The 18879-nt window shown below is 31.3% G+C and overlaps 1 protein-coding gene across 1 annotated transcript; it reads right to left on the bottom strand.

Moving 5' to 3' along the window:
- Positions 1–7344: 7344 nt before the first annotated feature.
- LOC18104479 (embryogenesis-associated protein EMB8) lies at positions 7345–16009 on the bottom strand. The gene is made up of 14 exons (XM_024582979.2): positions 15622–16009; positions 15437–15526; positions 14979–15040; positions 14676–14797; positions 13637–13726; positions 12657–12779; positions 11456–11533; positions 10406–10491; positions 10065–10113; positions 8939–8995; positions 8731–8861; positions 8551–8634; positions 8225–8291; positions 7345–8002 (listed from the first exon to the last, which is right to left on the bottom strand). Exons 1-14 carry the CDS (start codon positions 15855–15857, stop codon positions 7667–7669), a joined length of 1611 nt encoding a protein of 536 aa, XP_024438747.2. The 5' UTR covers positions 15858–16009; the 3' UTR covers positions 7345–7666.
- Positions 16010–18879: the final 2870 nt, after the last annotated feature.

Consider the following 18879-nt stretch of genomic DNA (forward strand, 5'->3'; position numbering starts at 1 on the left):
TTAATTTAAATTTTGAATTTAATAAAAATTTTTCAGAAAACGCCAAATATCATCGACAATTTTTCAATCCATCGGTGATTCCGTCTATAATATTTAATTTAAATTTTTAATTTAATTTAAATTTTTCAGAAAATCATCAAATAACACCGACGACTTTTCAATCTGTCGGTGATTTTATCTGTAAAGAACAGTAATTAACAGTGCAATTGGGAAGTGAATAGTTCCAGAGCTCTCTGTAAAATACCAATAGAATATTCCGTCGGTAATTCTCTTTGTAATTAACATGATGAATAGTGTTGACAGTTTACCAATGATTTTTTTGACGGAATTAATTCCGTCGGTAATTTCGTTGGTAAAAATAACACGTCCAACAAAAAATTAAAAAAGTAAAAGTACTTAATTAACAAAACCTATTTTGTATGGGAAAAGTATTGTACATGAGGTGTGATTTATTTTGGATTATAATAATGGAATTATATTTTTGCCCAAAAAAAAACCATTTGAATTGACTTGCAAGGGTAGATTGATATTTTCTTAGGGTTCATTTTATCATTCTAAAATTGTTAAGGGGCATCTCTGTCATTTCATAAAATTTTTGTACAATGGATTAACTTTAGTTCGTAAAGGCAAATTTTAACTTAACTATAGCTAGAGGTATTTTTGGTTTTTAACTTTTTTTAAAAATAATGTAAGGACTCTATCGCCCTTAAAATGAAAATTATCAAAGCATTTTTGCAAGGGTGAATTTGTCATTTCATAATGGTTTTTTAACGGTAGTTATTTGGTCATAGAGGTGATGTTATCTTTTGACACATAAAAAACAAAAAGCTACTGACACGTGCATAATACATGTTAGCACATCAGCCACTCCATCACCTTCAGGCGACATGTGTGGCTGACTACGGTGGTGTAAAAATTGTTTTGTTGCGTCATTTGAAGTTTCTAGGCATTCTCTTCCTTCCTCGATGGTGCGTGTATTATAATGATGTACGGTTTGGTGACAGTTTGATTTTTTTCCCCCTTCATTCCTCACTCAACTGCATCAGTTTTCAACTTGTCCATGGAAAATATCACAGCAGCCCTTAAACTTCTTTTCCTTTCAGATTCAGTTCCTGTTTTTTTTATTTTGGAAAAATCACTTCAAATTGGAAAGCTTTTCCATTTTTATGCTCTTTAAGTTTTTCATCTCTCAAATTTGGTCTCTATTCTTTGAATTTTTTTGTTTTGTTTTGGATAACTTATAAATTTTATTTGTTTCTTGTAATGTCATCCTTATTCTTTTTTATCTTCGTGTTTGATCATTATTCCTTTTATTGCTATTTTTTTTTCTAATTCTATCATTCAAAATTAAATTGGTTAGGGATTGGCCTTCTTGTTATAGCCCATGTCTGGGATTTTACGGGTTGTGATTTTTAAAGATTAACCCTGATTTAGAAGATTTTCCTAAGTTTGCTTGGTTTCTCATGTTATGAAATCGGGGTGTGTGTGTGTGTTAACCAAACTTATTAAACTCAATCAACGTAATGACCTAGGTCTCAAATTTATTGTACTTATTTGGAAATCCTAGTGTTGCCTTAGCTTTTTTTTTTTTTTTTTAAGGTTGAAAATTTTTCCCACCCTAATGTGTTGCGCCTACAACCAATATACATTTACTAAAGTTATTTTTTGTCTTTTAAAAAAATATTTTTTTCACCTTTTGCCTCCAATATTTGATTTGTTATAATTAGGCTTCCTATTTTGTTTGGTTGTGGGTTTGATGGTTTTATCACTATCTCATACCCACGTCATAGATTTCGCAGGGTAACCATGGTTGATCCAATTCAAACCAGTGTGTCGTTGTCTTAATATCTTTTTTTTAAAAAAATGTCATGCAGTGGATCACCATTTAAGTATTTGAAAAGTGTTTAAGCCAGTATGAATTAAATTTTTAATTTTCTAGAATCTTTATATGTTTTTTAGGTTGAAAAAAATAACTCAACCCGTGGCATAACACAAGTCAAAAAACTAATTTAAAAAACTAAATCTCATTTGACAAGTTATAGCTAGGACTGGATTATTGAATGTAAAAAAAATATTTAGATGTTGCTAATGTTTTAATATTTTTCTAGTCGAAAAAAAATAAATTGTGTGAGAATTGATCTGATGTAACTCAGTTAACTTTGGAGATTCAAAAGCAACCCGGACAACTTATAAAAATATAGTTTGACTTAGAGAACATTTTAAGGTAACTTTTTTTTAATATTAAAATAACAACATATTGAATTAACTTGGATCAACCTGAATTAGCATGTCAAATTTGTGATCCAGGTTATGAGAATATAATAACCCTATAAAAAAAATCAAAACAAATTATTAAGTCTAATTCTCAATCAATCAAATGTTGAAGGATAAAATTAAAAAAAAATCAATTAAAAAAAAGACCTAAAAAAGCAAACTAAGTTAACATGTTAAATCTACAACTTAGGTAATAAGACCGAGATATCCCCTTAGAAATTAAATTGAAATAAATTACAAAATTCAATTCTTAATTAATTCAATGTTAAAAGATGAGATTAAAAAAAACAAATCAATTAAAAAAAGAACCAAGTCAATCCGCCAAACTAATGACCTGGGTTATAAGACAAAGATAACATTATAAAAATAAAAACCTGATTTTAACCCGTCAAATCTGCAATATTGGTAATGAGATTGCGATAACCCTATATAGAGCAAATAAAAATAAATTTTGAAGTTCAATCCTCAATTGATCCTATCGGACCCAATATTGAACGATAAATTAATTTGTAAAAAATTAATTAAAAGATGAATCAAGTCAACTCAGGTTAACTCGTTAAGAAATATTACTAAGTCATAAGACTAAGATAACCTAATAAAAAGCGAATCAAAACAAATCTTAAAGCTTAATTTCCAATAAAACACAATATTCAATGATGAAATTTGAGGGGGTCAATTAAAAAAAAACTAAGTTAACTAGATTAATCTAAGGGTGATCAAACCAGTTTTGGTTTGGTTTTCACCTAAAAATAACTAAGCTAGTATTTTTTAAAACAAATCAAAACTGAAACCGGTTTGAGCTGAGCTGACTAGTTTCGGTTCAATTTGGTTTCATGATTAAGTAAAGGAAAAAACCAGAAAAACAATTTAGTTTTTAGTTTTGATTTTGATTTAATCTTATGTAAGGGTCGTTGTTGATGTTACCCTTGAATTGCAGTAAGATTTCCTTCTCAGTGGCTAGTAAAACTGTAGTGGCAGTGAATCCAAGGAAGAGAGAAATTAAAAGCAAAAGAGCATGGAAAAGACACCATTGATGCAATCTTCTCATGCTCACCGAATAAATTAAGAGCAAAAGAGCGTTGCTTGATGATGGCTGGAGAAGGTAGATGATGGAGAGCCAAAGGTTCAGATGAAAAGGAAATATTGAGCACTTGCTCAAAATCAAAAAAATTTCCACAACAAATCCAAGAAAGAGAGAAAATAATAGCAACCATCTAGGTGGTGGCCCAGTAGTAAAAGCTTGAGACCAAGAAGTTTACTTTCTCTGTGGTCTCAGGTTCGAGCCCTGTGGTTGCTCATATGATGGCCACTGGAGGCTTACATGGTCGTTAACTTCAGGGCCTGTGGGATTAGTCGAGGTGCGCGCAAGCTGGCCCGGACACCCACGTTAAACAAAAACAAAAAAAAAGAGAAAATAATAGCAAAAGAGTATGGGAAAGGCACAGTTGATACAATATTCTCATTCTCATCGAATAAATTTTGATAAATAGATCTAGTCCTTTGGCATTATTGATTGTCGACCCCAAGAACAACAACTTGTTAAATTTTTAGTTTTTTTTATTAAAAAAACTGGAACAAATTTCAATACTTTTAGTTTTGGCTTTGATTTAGGATTAGAATTTCATATTTTTTAAGAGAAGAGAAACATGAAGATTGAGATTTGAGAGAAAGCTTGGAATGGGGTTAGAAATTATGTTTATGGACTGTGAAGAGACAATAAAGAGGGAGAATAGGGATGCGGTGAGGGGCGGCTGTTAGGTTTGATTTAGACTTTAGGGTTAGGAGAAAACTTAATATTTATACCCTGTTGTTTTCAACTTTGGTTCAGTGATGGTTAACTCGGTGCGGTTAGGTTCGATTCACTTGTTTTCAAACTTTTGAAATCAAAATCAAACCGATTTTTTTTTCTATTTTCTAATCAATTGATTCAGTTTTTCTCTCAATTTGGTTTTTCAGTTATTTTTTATCAGTTTTCTCAGTTTAATTGGATTCTCGAGTTATTTGATCATCTCTAGGTTAAACCGCTAAACCTGCGACTTTGGTCTTTAGATAAGGACAACCCAATAAAAAGCAAATTCAATGTTGAATGATTTGTGACCCAAGTCATTTTTTAAAACAACTTGATTTAACTAGGGTTAAAATTTCAAAACTCATGCTCCTAATCATGAGATCAAAATATCCCCATAAAAAACAAATCAAAATATATTATAAAATTCAATTCCCAATAGACTCAATATTGAATAATAAATTTTTTAAAATTTTCAATTAAAAATAAAAAAACACAAAAAATAACTCGAGTCAACTCAGGTTGACCTGTTAAGCACTATTTTCGAGTCATGAAGTTAGAATAACCTAATAGAAAGCAAACAAAACAAATGATAAAGAACCTGTTTAGCATTATGATAACTGTTTCTTTTCAAATTGTTTTTTACTTGAAAATGTATTGAAATTGTTTTTTTCATTTTTGTCACTAACATGTCAAAATGATCTAAAAACATCCAAAAGTAATTTGAAGAAAAAAAATCATTTAAAAAAACAGTTTCTAACCACAAAACAATCGGGGTTGAAGCCTAATTCTGAAATTGAAATAAAAAATAAAAAACTAAGCCAAATAGTTAATCCACCAATCCTGCGATCCATGTAATGAGAGTTAAATAACACAATAAAAAATAAATATAATATTAAAGGATAAAATTAAAAAAATACATTGATTGAAAAAAATCACAGAAAAAATAAAAACACTTGTTCAAATAAGGTCAAAGTGAGGTTTTCACTTTGGATTGCTATAGTGAAAACCCCACATGTTTATGCAGGTCCGTATTATTTTTCCAATAAAATATTTAAACGTCGCAAGCATATTTGTTTTTTTTTTAAAGAAATCTAATAGCTCAGGTATAGTTTCGACCAACTAAATAAACTTCCTTTATTTGAATCATATGGAAAAATACAAAGAAAGCAACAATAGCAAACATGAAAAACTATATATATAAAAAAATGATCACGATAACAAGGGCAAAAAAACCTTTATCCAAGAGAAAAAAGACGATGTTGTTTAATTTGTAGTCAATTAAACATGGAATAACAAAATAGGATAAAAATATATATATAAAAAAATTGGTGCAAGTGAGCACGGTAGACATGTAATCGAGATATTATCGGGCGAGCTAGTCTAGATTAACCTGAAAAGCCCGTGTTCTATGTCATGAGGTCAAGATAATTCGATAGAAAAAGAAATTAAAGAAACCGTAAAGTCATTTAAAAAAAATTGTCAAACAACAATATCGGAAAAGAAAATAAGATAAAAAAGAATAGCAATCCATATTGCTTTTCAAACTCATTACTCGGGTCATTAGACTAGAAGTACTATACATGAAAAAACCTTAAAGCTCAATCCCTAAGAAACGAAACTCTAAAGGATGAAATCAAAAAACAAAGTTTACAAAAAAAATCCAAAATAAAAAATAGTAATTAAAAAATCAAGGTCAAAATCAAAATAAAAAATAAATTAAAGGACAAAAACAAATTTTTACTTTCAGAGTTAAATTGAAAAGAACAAAAACATTAACAAAAGAAAAGAAAATCAAATGAATAATGACCAAAATAAATAATAATAAAAAACAACACACTACTAACTTGGATTGAAGGGTAGTATTAAAAACAATAAAACTTTTATAAAATGTTTAAAGAAAAAAATCATAAATAAGAATCAAATTGAAAACACCAATACATGTTTTTTTTAACATGAAAAAAATCATAAACGTAAATAAAAAAATTTATGTACATATCTAATTAAATAACTCATGAATCATTATGTAAAATAAACGAAAAAGTTATTAATGAAAAATAAAAACGTAATTGAAAAAATTGAGAGACAAATATAAATTAAGATATTTAATATTGCAACACAGTTCATTTACCTAATTGTGTCTAATAAATTTGCTTATTAAAATTAATTTGTAATAGAAATCAATACACACACCAAATTTATTGAATAAAATAAAAGGAAAAACACTCTATGAAAGGTTGCACATTTTAAAAATAATATTAAATATTAAATAATTAATTTACATAAAATAATTAAAACATAAATTTAAATATTTTTTAAAATACATATAAAAAATATATTAATAAAAAAATAAATAATAATAAAAAATCAAGCTTGACGCTTTTAGGTATCGTAAGTCAGGCCCAACACCTGGTCAACCAAGAAAGAGACCGTGAACGAGGCCTTTATTTTTTAAAAAAATTAAAAAGATGGACAACATGTTGTTCATCACAATTGTCTGGAAATAAAATAGGCAACGTGTTGGCTATCAATACCCAGAAATTGACCACAATGGTGGCTAAAAAAACAAAGTTGATTTTGTTTTTCATCTAAAAACGCATTTTTTACCAAAAACACGCTAAAAACCTTGTAAACCAATTCATGGCCTCCAAAAACACAAAAAATTAGCCCAGAACCCAAAATTAACCCGAAACCAAAATTCTTTCCAAACTAAGATTTGTTGTTTTAGGTATTTTAAAAGGTAAAAAAAAAAAAAAAAAAAAACACTCTTTGGACCAACCTTCACGTTAACACAATATATATGAGAGGTTGAACAGGAAAACACTCTCTTTTAGTTTATACTATTATAATAATAATAATAATATAGTGCCGTAAAGTTATAAATTGTTAAAGTACATTTTTACCACAAGAATGTATCACTTTGAAAAAGGACCTGACCTTATATATTCAAAGGCAAGAAGGTATCTGCCTAGAAATACACCTAAAAAGTATTTGGAAATATAATAGTATTTTTTTTTATTTTTTTAAAATTATTTTTAACATTAACACATTAAAATAATCTAAAAACATCATAAACATATTAATTTAATATAAACAAATAAAAATAATTTAAAATTTTTCAAAAACACTTACTCCATGGTACCTAATCTTTGCCGATCCTCAATAAAATCCATTAAGCTAAAAAATTTCCTCTCGAGGAACAGTGAAGATTTTTTTTTTTTTGTTAAAAGTGGGCGTTAATTTCCAAGTGCAAACACCAAAATGTGCCCCATATGGTAGTATAATTTAAAGCCAATCAATGCGTGTTGTGTATGTGTCGCGCACACGCGCCAATCTTATTCCATCTCATATAATCATCCAACTTGGCGGTAATAAATATGTTCAAAGTTTGTGATACATAACCTTGTCTTAATTTCCATTTTGTTTTGCTAGAGTGCAAAATACTCGAGTTCGGCAGGAATTGACAGACATTTTGGCATATAAATTACCTGTTAAGCTGCAGGCATGATCTTTCTTGACCTCTTTCTAAAGATGAATTTTGTAAGTGATCCTACTAGTGGCCAGCTTGTTCTGATGGCGATGAAAGCAAGCAACCATATCGATATGCTATTCTGCTGCGAAATCTGATTTAGGAATCTTCCTAAGAGGAGAGGTTATATCAGGAGATTCAACACCCTGGATGTTTTTAGCTATTTCTGAGGTTTGACAAGTCTCGGACATGAAATCCGACTTTGCTTCTGTAACGTGCTTCTCTTGTTCTGCATTTGAAAGCATTTCAGTAGTTTTTTCTTCGCTAAGCATCTGCAAATTTTTGATGTCTTCAATGCCATCTGTTTTTTCCTCGCCGCTCGCTGCGGTTACTATTCCATCTTCAGCAACATGTAAGTGTGGATACTGATCAATTGAAGAATCCAGCGCTGAATGCTGGCCAGAAGTCTGCTTCTGCAGATAAATATGAATAAATAACATTAGCTGGCAGAAAAGTCAGGATGTTGAAAAGCACGGAAAGAAGAGAACAAGAACTTAATCTAATGAAAACCTTGAGGATTATATCCGTTCATAATTTGACATGTCCAAAAACAACAACTTGCAATCACCACGTATCTAACAATAGTTTACTATCAGTTTGATGAGAAAAGTAGGAGTAATTAACAGAAAATGCACCTTCTGTACATGAATGTATGGACTAGAGCGTAGAACACCAAGAAATTCATCAACAGCCCTTATCCACCTGCGAATATGAAGAGATAGATGGAGAAAGAGTTATCAAAGGAAAGGAAAGGAAAAAACATAACGACTGGAATTAAAACACAAGGTCCATCCATCTGTCTACCGAAAGAATGACATTTCCAAGACAGGATAGCACTCATAAATCTAGGAAAGGACTAGAATCTCTTTATATGAACTACAAACATTTACAGCCATAACGTCATCTGAATGTTGGCTAATTAGAGCCTAGTCTTCCACTATAAGAGAAAGTTAACAAGTACCAAGAGCTGGATGCAGTTAATCCTTCAAAGAATGCTAGATGTCCTCCATGCTGTGGTGTAGCCAACACAATATTTGGGTTTGCTCTATGCAATGACCAAAAAAAAAATTCAAATCTTAGAATAACACAAAAGTAGGTTGTTGAAGACAAGTTATTTCAGTATCATAGAAGATGGATCCACCTGCATTCATCCCAAGGAATGGCTTCCCTAGTGCAAACTGGATCATCCAGAGCACTAATGCAGAGTAGTGGCACAGATACATTCCCAACATAAGCTGCACTGCTACAGTGCCTATAGTATGTATCCACAGTCTGAAAAAAGACATGATATTTTTGGATGCTTAGAAGCAAAAAAACAGAAGAGAGATGAAAATCTCAGTGATTAATACCTCAAATTTACCAACATGGCAGGTTGCATAGTGGTCATAATCCCGGATACAACGTGCCTTTTTGTAGCACAGAAGCAAAAGAAAACGGAAAGCATTAGAAAGAGACAACTATGTTAAATAAATGTATACTGTCAAAGCCATATAAACAGTGAAGATTTCTGCTATTTTGAAATTTATTGGCATTCAGGTTATACAAAACATATAAATCTTTAACTGTAGAAAATGAAGGACAAAGTATAATACGAGTGACAAGTAATGGCATGAAAGTTACATTCTAAGATGTAAAATATGATAACAAGAACAAGATATTACTATGTCAAATGGCTATTATGCTGATCTTCCACTAAGGGATAAAAACATAGAATGCTCTATTCGATACCTTAGTAAGACCACCAAACTAGGCATGTGGAGCATTTTATACTATCGATACTGACCTTTAGAACAGCAATCTGAGTTTGATTTCAATATTAGATCCATACCATTTGATGATATCTTATTAGTTATTTATTTCTAAATTTTTTGAAATTTCATACAATTGTATTCTGCCGAAATTTCAAGTGCTTAATTATTTTTATCTCTTCGTCTTTTGTTTTACACATGTTAGGCATCTATCTAATCTCATTATCATTTTTACAACTTAACTCACATGGACTCTAGATTTCATAATAACAAAATAATGATGATGAACTTCACATTTCAAAAGCACAACCTTCAGAAGCTATAATTTATAACAAATATCAGGTCACACTAGTGATTTAAAAAATAACATTAAAGTGAAAAACAGAGAACTCAAAATTACAATGAACCGAAGCAATGCGATAGTTCATTATGTATTTTGGCTGGTTAAGGCCTCGTGTTATGACTAATGAATATCCATGAAATATCTTGATACAAGGCTAGAACCTGTTTGCATGACTAGAGGACTTTGTTCTGGAAAAAATAATGCTTTGAAATAAGAAATTTCAAAGTTTCTTTGCCAAATTCAAAACCAAATTGATATAATTATTACATACATCTGAAAAAGCGGAGGCATAAGAGAATGGAAGAAATTCTAGCTACCCACTACTTCATTTGTTCTGTTAATTTGACAATAAACAGATTATCAAGAACTTGAGAATAAACCAACCGTTTTAATGCCTTCCCAATTAGCAAGCCGAGTATAGAGAGGCTCATGTCTGCACAGATCATTTGGAATATTGTCATATCAAGTCAAATGAAAGAAACGTACAGATAACTACAATCACTTGAAGCCTAAATTTAATGTTCAAATGCATCTAGACCCTCGCCTTTGGCAGAGTGGATCTACTACATGTTCTTTATGAGCATGTCCTGGGTTGGGGCTATTCTAGCACCAGGTCAAAAAAGAAAAGTTCAATTCTAAAAGATCAACCAGAAAGAAAAGGTGGAAAATTTTCATGGGAATTTCACAGAATAATTAAGTGATGTTGTTGGACTTTCATTACGTACAATTGTGCATAACCTTGGAGGCCAATTGTAAGAGCTTTGTCATAGATTCTCTGCAACAGCCTGCGGCATATAAATCTGTCTCCAATCTGCAAATGAAATTAAGGACAAAATCACTGATTACATGATGAAACAAAACCATATTTTAATCCCAAAAGAACTCCAAAGCTTAAGCTTGATGTATCCATCACATTTGAAATCACAACTGCTATAACATTGGGTTTGGTCCATAAAAAATGAGAGGACAAGAAGAAGAGACGCCAGAATCAAAGGGCAAAAGATGACACACCATAATGAAATTTTACCAATTTAAGAGTAGTTGAGAACAAGATTAAAGGTGAAATGTTTTCCTGAAGCTATTATGCTACAAAAACAACAACAGAAATAGAGTAGAAAATGTAAAAACTGAAAAAGTTAAATGCAGACAAATCCTACCGACCATCCATCTAACTGTTCATTGAGCCCTCCATATATCAGAACCAATGTATGATATGATTTTCTCTCTTTCTAATTTTACCTGTGCACTTCTCTAACATTTGAACTTTGTGAATGTCATTTACCTACCATGGAAAACTAGGGTACCATTAACCTGCATTCCTATTTCACACTTCAAATGAGTCCATTATATTCTGATGTTTCCATTTTACTTTCGTGGTCATCAGATGAAAAAGAAAAGCTCTCTCTACAAGTGAAATTCCAACTGTGCAAATGTACTACTAGACTTTCTACTGTTCATGGGCAAACTCTGCCCATGATTGCTACAGGAAACGGGATAGATGTTGTGTGTTATCAAACTGCATAACATTGGTGGAGAGGGAGTAATATGCTGCTTATGCAAAAATATAAAATAAAACAAAATAAGACAAAGCAAAGGTAAAATGCATCAGAAACCACATGACTACAGCTTCCAAGTAAGTTTGGCATAGCCATTTTGCTTTTGGAACGGGAAACTACATTACCAGCTGATGACAAGAAACTTCAGTCCTCTGTGATATTAATTCACTTCAAAATTAAACCGTGTGAGTTGTAACTATATTCAGCAAAAACACTAACCAAAAGATCCCAAGGATTGCAAACTGCCACGGCCCCTGCAATAGGAGTCCCCTCTCCATCCTCCCCAAGATATTTCACCTGAAAACAAATAATTCATCACAATCCATGAGGACTGAACATCAAGCTGTTCATTGGTTATAGGTGGACAAATAAATTAATTAAAAGTGGCAATGAGCTCAGATATCCTTCACTCTACAGAATCCAAAAGAGCAATACTGAAACGATCTGGAATATCATTTGCAAGTGACGATGAGCAACCAAGGAAGCTTGTAGCTTAGTAAGTCAGATAAGCTAATTTTGATTCTTTTACAAACTAAACGCTGCTCTTTGCTTGCATGGGTAAGCAATCTAAAAAATAAACTAGTCTAGAATACCGATAACAAATGTTTTTCATTCCAACTTGTCCAGTAATATGAATGGCAAAAATTTCAATTACAAGAAACGCTAAGTAGATTTCACTCCTTTGATGTACTTGGCAACCAAAATGCAGTTGAACAATCTAAAGCAGAAGAGAGACTACAACTATTTGGCAAGCAAGAGTTGTGAAATACTAAATTTCCTCATTTTGTGGTATGTTTGGTCTTGGTTGTATATCCAAGGTCACCAAAGTGGTATCTTCTTGATTTGGATGTTCTATAGAACAACAAAATAAACACAGAAGAGCCATCTTAGCTAAAGTGACCCAAGATTTGAAACCAAAAAAAGTAACTAGAAGATCTAGAGAACTTTAAATGGACAATAGAATCCAAGGAACCACATTTCTTTTTCTTGTTACCATTGAACTCGTTAGTAAGTCTCAAAATTTGGTTATTATGATTCAAGTTAGAAACTACCCCATATTGTAGGATTTTGTGCTATGATATTCAAGGAATTCAGAATACTCCAACCACAAACATTGCTAAATACTCTGTTTAGTCTAAAAACAAACCTTCCAAGACTCTTGTATCTCTTTTCTTGTGGAAAATCTTCTAATTCCCATAGAAGAATCCCTCTCTAATCAAAATTTTGATATTCTATCTTAAAGTAAAAGGAAGAATATATCAGCAAGAAAAACCAATGACAGCCCAAACAACAACTGTCAGCAAGCTAAAAAGGATGCAAACAGGAAGCATGTACAAGAGACAATTTGTAATGCAGTCCTACAAAAATCCAGACAATAAAAGAAGGCTCAAAAATATAAAATGAACTGAAATCAACATACCAAAATGTTGGCTCCAATGCTAGTTCCAATTGCAAATAACGGAGCCTTGGGGTACTTATCGTGAAGATAATTAGCGACTGCCCGTAAATCTTCTGTCCATCCAGCATTGTAAAAGCAATCAGACTGCAAAGCTTATAATGAAAGGAAAAGGTAAAAACCTACATTCAGCAACAAATACAATAATTTCAAAGTTGTAAAGAACATCAAGACAGCAGAAGGCCCAGAAAAAGATATATTATATATTAATCAGCTTTCAAATAACCATCACACTTAGACAACTCTCAAATATTACCAACTAAACCTTGATATTATCTGGCATTAATATGTTTAGACAATTAGTGATCGATACCACACCAATTTCTAAATCTCATATAAGATTTTGGTGTAGCAAAATGGCACTAGTTGTCCCATCACGCACACGCTACATTAAGCATCTTCATGTTTCCCAACAATATCACATGAACTGACCATAATTTCCCAGTAGCTTGCTTCTTTTTAGACAGAATTTCAACCAAGTGCAGGTTTATTGACTTCTTGTTGGTACTCCAATGAAAAGAATGTGTTGAAAATCTAATGGTATAGAAGCATGTAATTTAGATGTGGTCCTTAAGAAATCAAAGCTCACATTTTGTCTTGATAGCTTTATTTGACAGAAGATAAGTTAAAGATAAAGTAACTTTGTTACAATGTCATGAAGGCACAAGTTTAGAGATAATGCTCATGTTCATAGTTAAAAGCAAATCAAAGTAGGCAAATAATCAGCCAAGGCTATTGGATAGGTAAGCCAGAAAAATATCACAGTAGGCAAATAGTTTCTGTAAAGACTGCGATCTTTTCTGGCAAAAAAAAAAGAAAAAAGTATGAGATGATTGTATAGCAGCTAGTTTCAACTGTCAAGTAAACCAATAGTGATCCCACATTAGATTTCATATTTCTCAACTCTACATATTTATTGATCAAATAGAAAGAAAGAAACTCACAGTAATTGAAACACCACCAAGTCCTCGGTGGTTGCTAACAACAACATTCCATCCATGTTTGGCCAGGTTGAAGGCAAGATTCTTTAGATACTACAAATCAAATAAGAGATCCATCATTATCCTATTTCGTACACATGCATATTCACACACACACACAAGCATGCAAGTATCATGCATACAAAAAAATGCAGCATGCACCCATGTCTTTTTACTTGAATATAATCCATCAGGCTGCTTTAACAACACAAAAACAAACAAATCAAGTTCTGCCACTTCGTTAAAGCATTTAGAAGGATGAAGGGGCACTGCTCAATTTTCTAAGGCATTGATAGCTCTATCATCACCATTTCTGCTAGCTGATAGAAGATGAACGTTGAAAAAGGAAAGCAAAATAATGAATAAGTGAATGTTAGTTTTGGATGAAGTCCGGCCATTTGATGCATTTGTGCTGGAGTGACCAGCAACCAAAGCAAGTTTCTGTGCACAATGCAAAGGTAGCTTCCATAAGATCCTAAAGTATTTCAACTTCAGAATGAAAGAAAAGTCTCTCCACAAAATCTTTTAGGCATTAATTGATTCAGGCATTGAGCTACACAGTCTTGATTTCTTGACATAGTTTTTGAATCATCAGCCAAGATCCTTAAAAGACAAGAAGGGCTAATCAGCTTTCCCCATCTATGATCACATTTAAGTACACATAAGATTTTTTCCAAGACTCTCAATAGACATTTTCAAGCCAACCCTCTTTCCACATCGAACAAGTTAAGGTACACCGAGGAGTCTGCCAGCCTCTGTGTAGGCTTGACAAAGGAGGTCTTACATACATGAATGGACACCACTTTCAATCCAAAAGTTTGAGATTTGGGTTACGGTCCTTAAGTATCAATCCTTATATATAAGCTCCTCACTTATTCTCAACCAATGCTGGATATTTTCCATAATCATATACATAGCACCCACAAAATCTAATTAAAAGAGAAACTGCGAGAAATTGTTTTAAATTTTGAGTAATGATTGCAGAGGAAAAAAATGAACTTACATTAGAAGTAGAGGAACTTGCCAAGCCAGGAACCACAACCACAATCGGAGTAGTTTCATCTTGAGAAATAGCATTATTCATGGGAAGAGATGCACCATTTATGCCAAAAGCACCTCCAGAAACTGTAGAAAAACCAACTTTTATATTATTTAGAAAGAAAAATGATCTGACAATGTGACAAGAAAATTGAAATAAACACAGATGGCTACATCTTGACAGCATACATGAGATTTGAATATGATTTGTTAGTGCTCATCAATACACAGACAAAGATTTATTGCCAATCCAAAGCTCTATACATACCATCAGCGTTCATCAGCCAATCCAAAGCTATGGTTCCACCATCAGAAGTACGAAACAAGTGCCTAAAAGTGCAGGTACATAGGTTTTTGTTAGATCAAAATCTTGAACCAAATTTGAAAACCACAGATAAAAGCAAGTGCCACAGCCAATTAACAAATGTTATGGCAAATTCCATGAACAAGAATGCGTAATTCTTGTCACAAGTCATGAAGCAGTCCAGTTTTTTTTATAAAAAAATTAATATTCAAAAATAAATAAAAACTCTAGAACGACAGATAGCACAAGAATAACCCATTTTCTATAAAAAAATCGCAAACGGTCAAATGACAGAATCAAATTAAGCAAGTGCTCATTAATAAAAACTCTAGAACGACAGATAGCACAAGAATAACCCATTTTCTATAAAAATCGCAAACGGTCAAATGACAGAATCAAATTAAGCAACTGCTCATCATTACCTTCTATAGCTAAAAACCGGAGACCTCCCACAAAATTGCAAAAAGGCAGTCTGAAAATGAGGACTTGATATCCATGTTGTGGCTACAAACCTGCACAAACAAGATTCAACAGCATAATAGGAAAATGGGGTTAACTCATCAACCTCTACACTCAGATATTTGTGTTTGTACTATGTATACGTTACCTAGAGTGGAGGATTTTACAACTGGAAAGAATGGCATTACAAAACGGAGAAGAGGGGTTGTAAGTGATAGGAGTGCCTTGAGATTTAAAGAAAACATCTTCAAAGAAATGGACCTCCAAGAACTTGTAAAGAAAAGTAATGGAGATGATCAAGAAAGCTACCAAATAGTGACAAGTCGGTATCTGCGAGAGTGCATTGAACAAGAGAATATAAGGGCTGAGAGAAGAAGAATCCATGAAAACAAAGCAGAGAATTGATTGGATCTATGAACTACTGGATTCTGGTCATGGCTGGTCTGGTTTTAATGTTTGGTTAGTTAATGGTGGACGATATGGTTGGTGAGAAATGGAGTCAACCGCGAAATACAAGGAGAGAAATTATTACACGACACAAGTACTCAAGTCTTCTCGTAAAAATATTAAATTAATTCATGAAATTTATGTTTTTTAGGGGAGGAAAAAGGGTGTAATTCATTATATTAGATAATACCTCAGGAAATAAAGTAACATTTTCAGTCTTTTTCCTGAACTAACAGAGAAGGAAAAGGTGCCTCTTTTTTTTTTTTTTCTTTTTTTATGGGAGTGAAGCCCATCAATGTGATGGAAAACCTTGCGTAGAGTCGGTATTCTTCTTCCACACATCAGACAGGCACACTGATGTTTTTTCTTTGCATTTTTTTTTATATATATATTAATATAAATATCTGAACAACTTGCATGCATCTCGATTAATTTCACGATTTTAAAAATTAACAATTATATAAGTTTTTAGTAGCCCTAAAGAATCCAAAATCTGACCTAATGTTTTTTCTTTGAATTTTTTTTATATATTAATATAATTATCTGGGCAATTTGCATGCTTTTCGATTAATTTCACGGTTTTAAAAATTAATAATTATATAAATTTTTAGTAGCCCTAAAAAATTCAAAATATGACTGGTTAAGTGTTTTTTTTTTTTTTTTATCCTTTGAATTTCTTGAGATGGCAGGCAGGTGATGAAATTGTTGGCACCTTACATAGTAATTGTCAGCTGATATCTTAAATGCATGCAATTAGTCAATTGAAGCAAGGCATCTTTTTAGCTACTATTTTAATTTTAATGATAGTGTTGGTAATATTTTGCAGGGTGTTTTTAAAAATATTTTTTAATTAAAAATTTTATTTTATTATTTTTTTATTTTTTAAATTAACATATTAAAATCATTAAAAAACACATAAAAAATATTAATATGATATTTTTTAATTAAAAAACAATTTTAAAAACATTTTAAATGACGGAAACTATTACAATTTTAAATAAATACTAAAAAAAATATATGTTTGTGAAATATATCTAGCAGCATCCCTCACATAAAACATATATTTTATGCTTTTCAAGAGTTCCGTGCTTAAACAAATACACCTTAAATGTGATTTAATGTTCGGATAGCTACTTGGTTGTTGGGAGATTTATAGTTATTGATATGAACCCTTGTTTTTGCCGATCTAATATATTTTCATTTATATTCAATATTAAAAAGTTATAATCCCATAGTTAAAAAGGCTTGACTTTTTTTTTCGTTTAAATTTAAGATCAACATCAAGAGAACTTATTAAATTATTTTTTTATTAATGTAGATATCCAGGTCAGTTTATGCGCAGCTCGACTAATCTCACGGATCTTGAAATTAACGATCATGTAAGGTTCCAGTGGCCCTGAGATTTGTGGGACTCGAACTGATGAATTCTAGGGAGCAAATTTATAACTTGACCAGTTAAACCTCCTCGTGATTAACTTATTAAATTCTTCTTGAAGTATTAGATCAACGTGAAATGTATATTTTTAACATTGTTTATTTAGTCCCGATTGATGAATAAATTGATATAAGAATATTTTTATTATTAAAAAAATCAAATTATTTATTCAAAAAATTATAGTTTGTTTAAAACATGTAAAATTAAATTTAGTTTCATATTTGCTTTGAATTCAATTGATAACATATTATAATTTTTATATTTAGAATAAAATATTAAACCATGCATAATTAAATTTAGTTATACAATTTAGAATACTTGTGAAAATAAATTAAATTAATAATTTTAACTATTTTATTATCGTATCATTTTTATTTTTGTTAAAAAAACACTTAAGTGGACATGGCCCTTATTATTTTCTCTGGTTCCTTTTTTTTCCCTTCATTTCTTCCCTTGCCCATAACATGATGGGGTCTTTTATTTAGAGCGTGTTTGGCAGTGTGGTAGTGGTCGTTTTTCAAATAGCTTTTCGTGCCGAAATACATGTCAGTGATGTTTTTTTATTTTTAAAAATCATTTTTGATATCAGCACATCAAAACGATCCAAAAAATACAAACCGCACTTAATTTTAGCAAAAAAAAAAATTTAAAATTTGATTAAACACAAGTTCAACTGCATAAACAGGCTCTTAGTCCCTTCATATATGGCGGCGGAAAGAAAAAAAGTAATAGTTTTATAACTGTAAAAGATGAATGAATTGTCAAAAGTATGTTTTATTTTATTTTATTTTCACACAGAATAATATAACAGATTGTACCTATTTCGGATATAAAAATGAAACAAAGCATCTTTCATAAAAAATAAAAAAATAAAATGAAATGAATCACACAATTAGACAAGAGAAGGTATAAAAATTAAGAAAAATTACAATAACGGGTCAAAACAAATAATTAGATGATAAATATATTCATATAATCACCAAGTATTCTATAGTTGAATAAACAATTTGGAAAATTTGATCACAATTTTCATTTTTTATTTACTGGTATGATTTGATGCAATTCATAAGAAAAACCTCCTCCGACTGGTGTTTATTTCCGGTTAAAATTCAAATGGGAAGAAATATGAACAGTTTCATAATCTCACAAATTTTATAGGGAAAAAAACGTCAAAAAATAAAATCAATATACCAAACAAAAACCATCCAAAAACTACCTTCTGAACCCATTCATATTCACCACCTTTGGTATCAAATGTTCCATGTTGGAGGCTTCTCAATGCTAATTAAGGATCACACTTCTTCATGTTTAGAGGAAAATTACTGCCATTTAGATGGTGGAGGGTAGAAAAAGAGAGAGAGACAATGAGAGGGTTTGTAAAACATAGGGAAGTTGTTAAAGGTATTTTTGGAATATTGTTTTTAATATCAATTCCAAGGAGAATTGTTGTAGCAAATTAGAGAATTTCCTCTCGGAATTGTTTTTGGTCATTTCTTAACAATTGAATTCCATTTCAAAATACTA

This window comes from Populus trichocarpa, chromosome 13 (genome assembly GCF_000002775.5).
Source record: "Populus trichocarpa isolate Nisqually-1 chromosome 13, P.trichocarpa_v4.1, whole genome shotgun sequence".
Classification (NCBI taxonomy): domain Eukaryota; kingdom Viridiplantae; phylum Streptophyta; class Magnoliopsida; order Malpighiales; family Salicaceae; genus Populus; species Populus trichocarpa.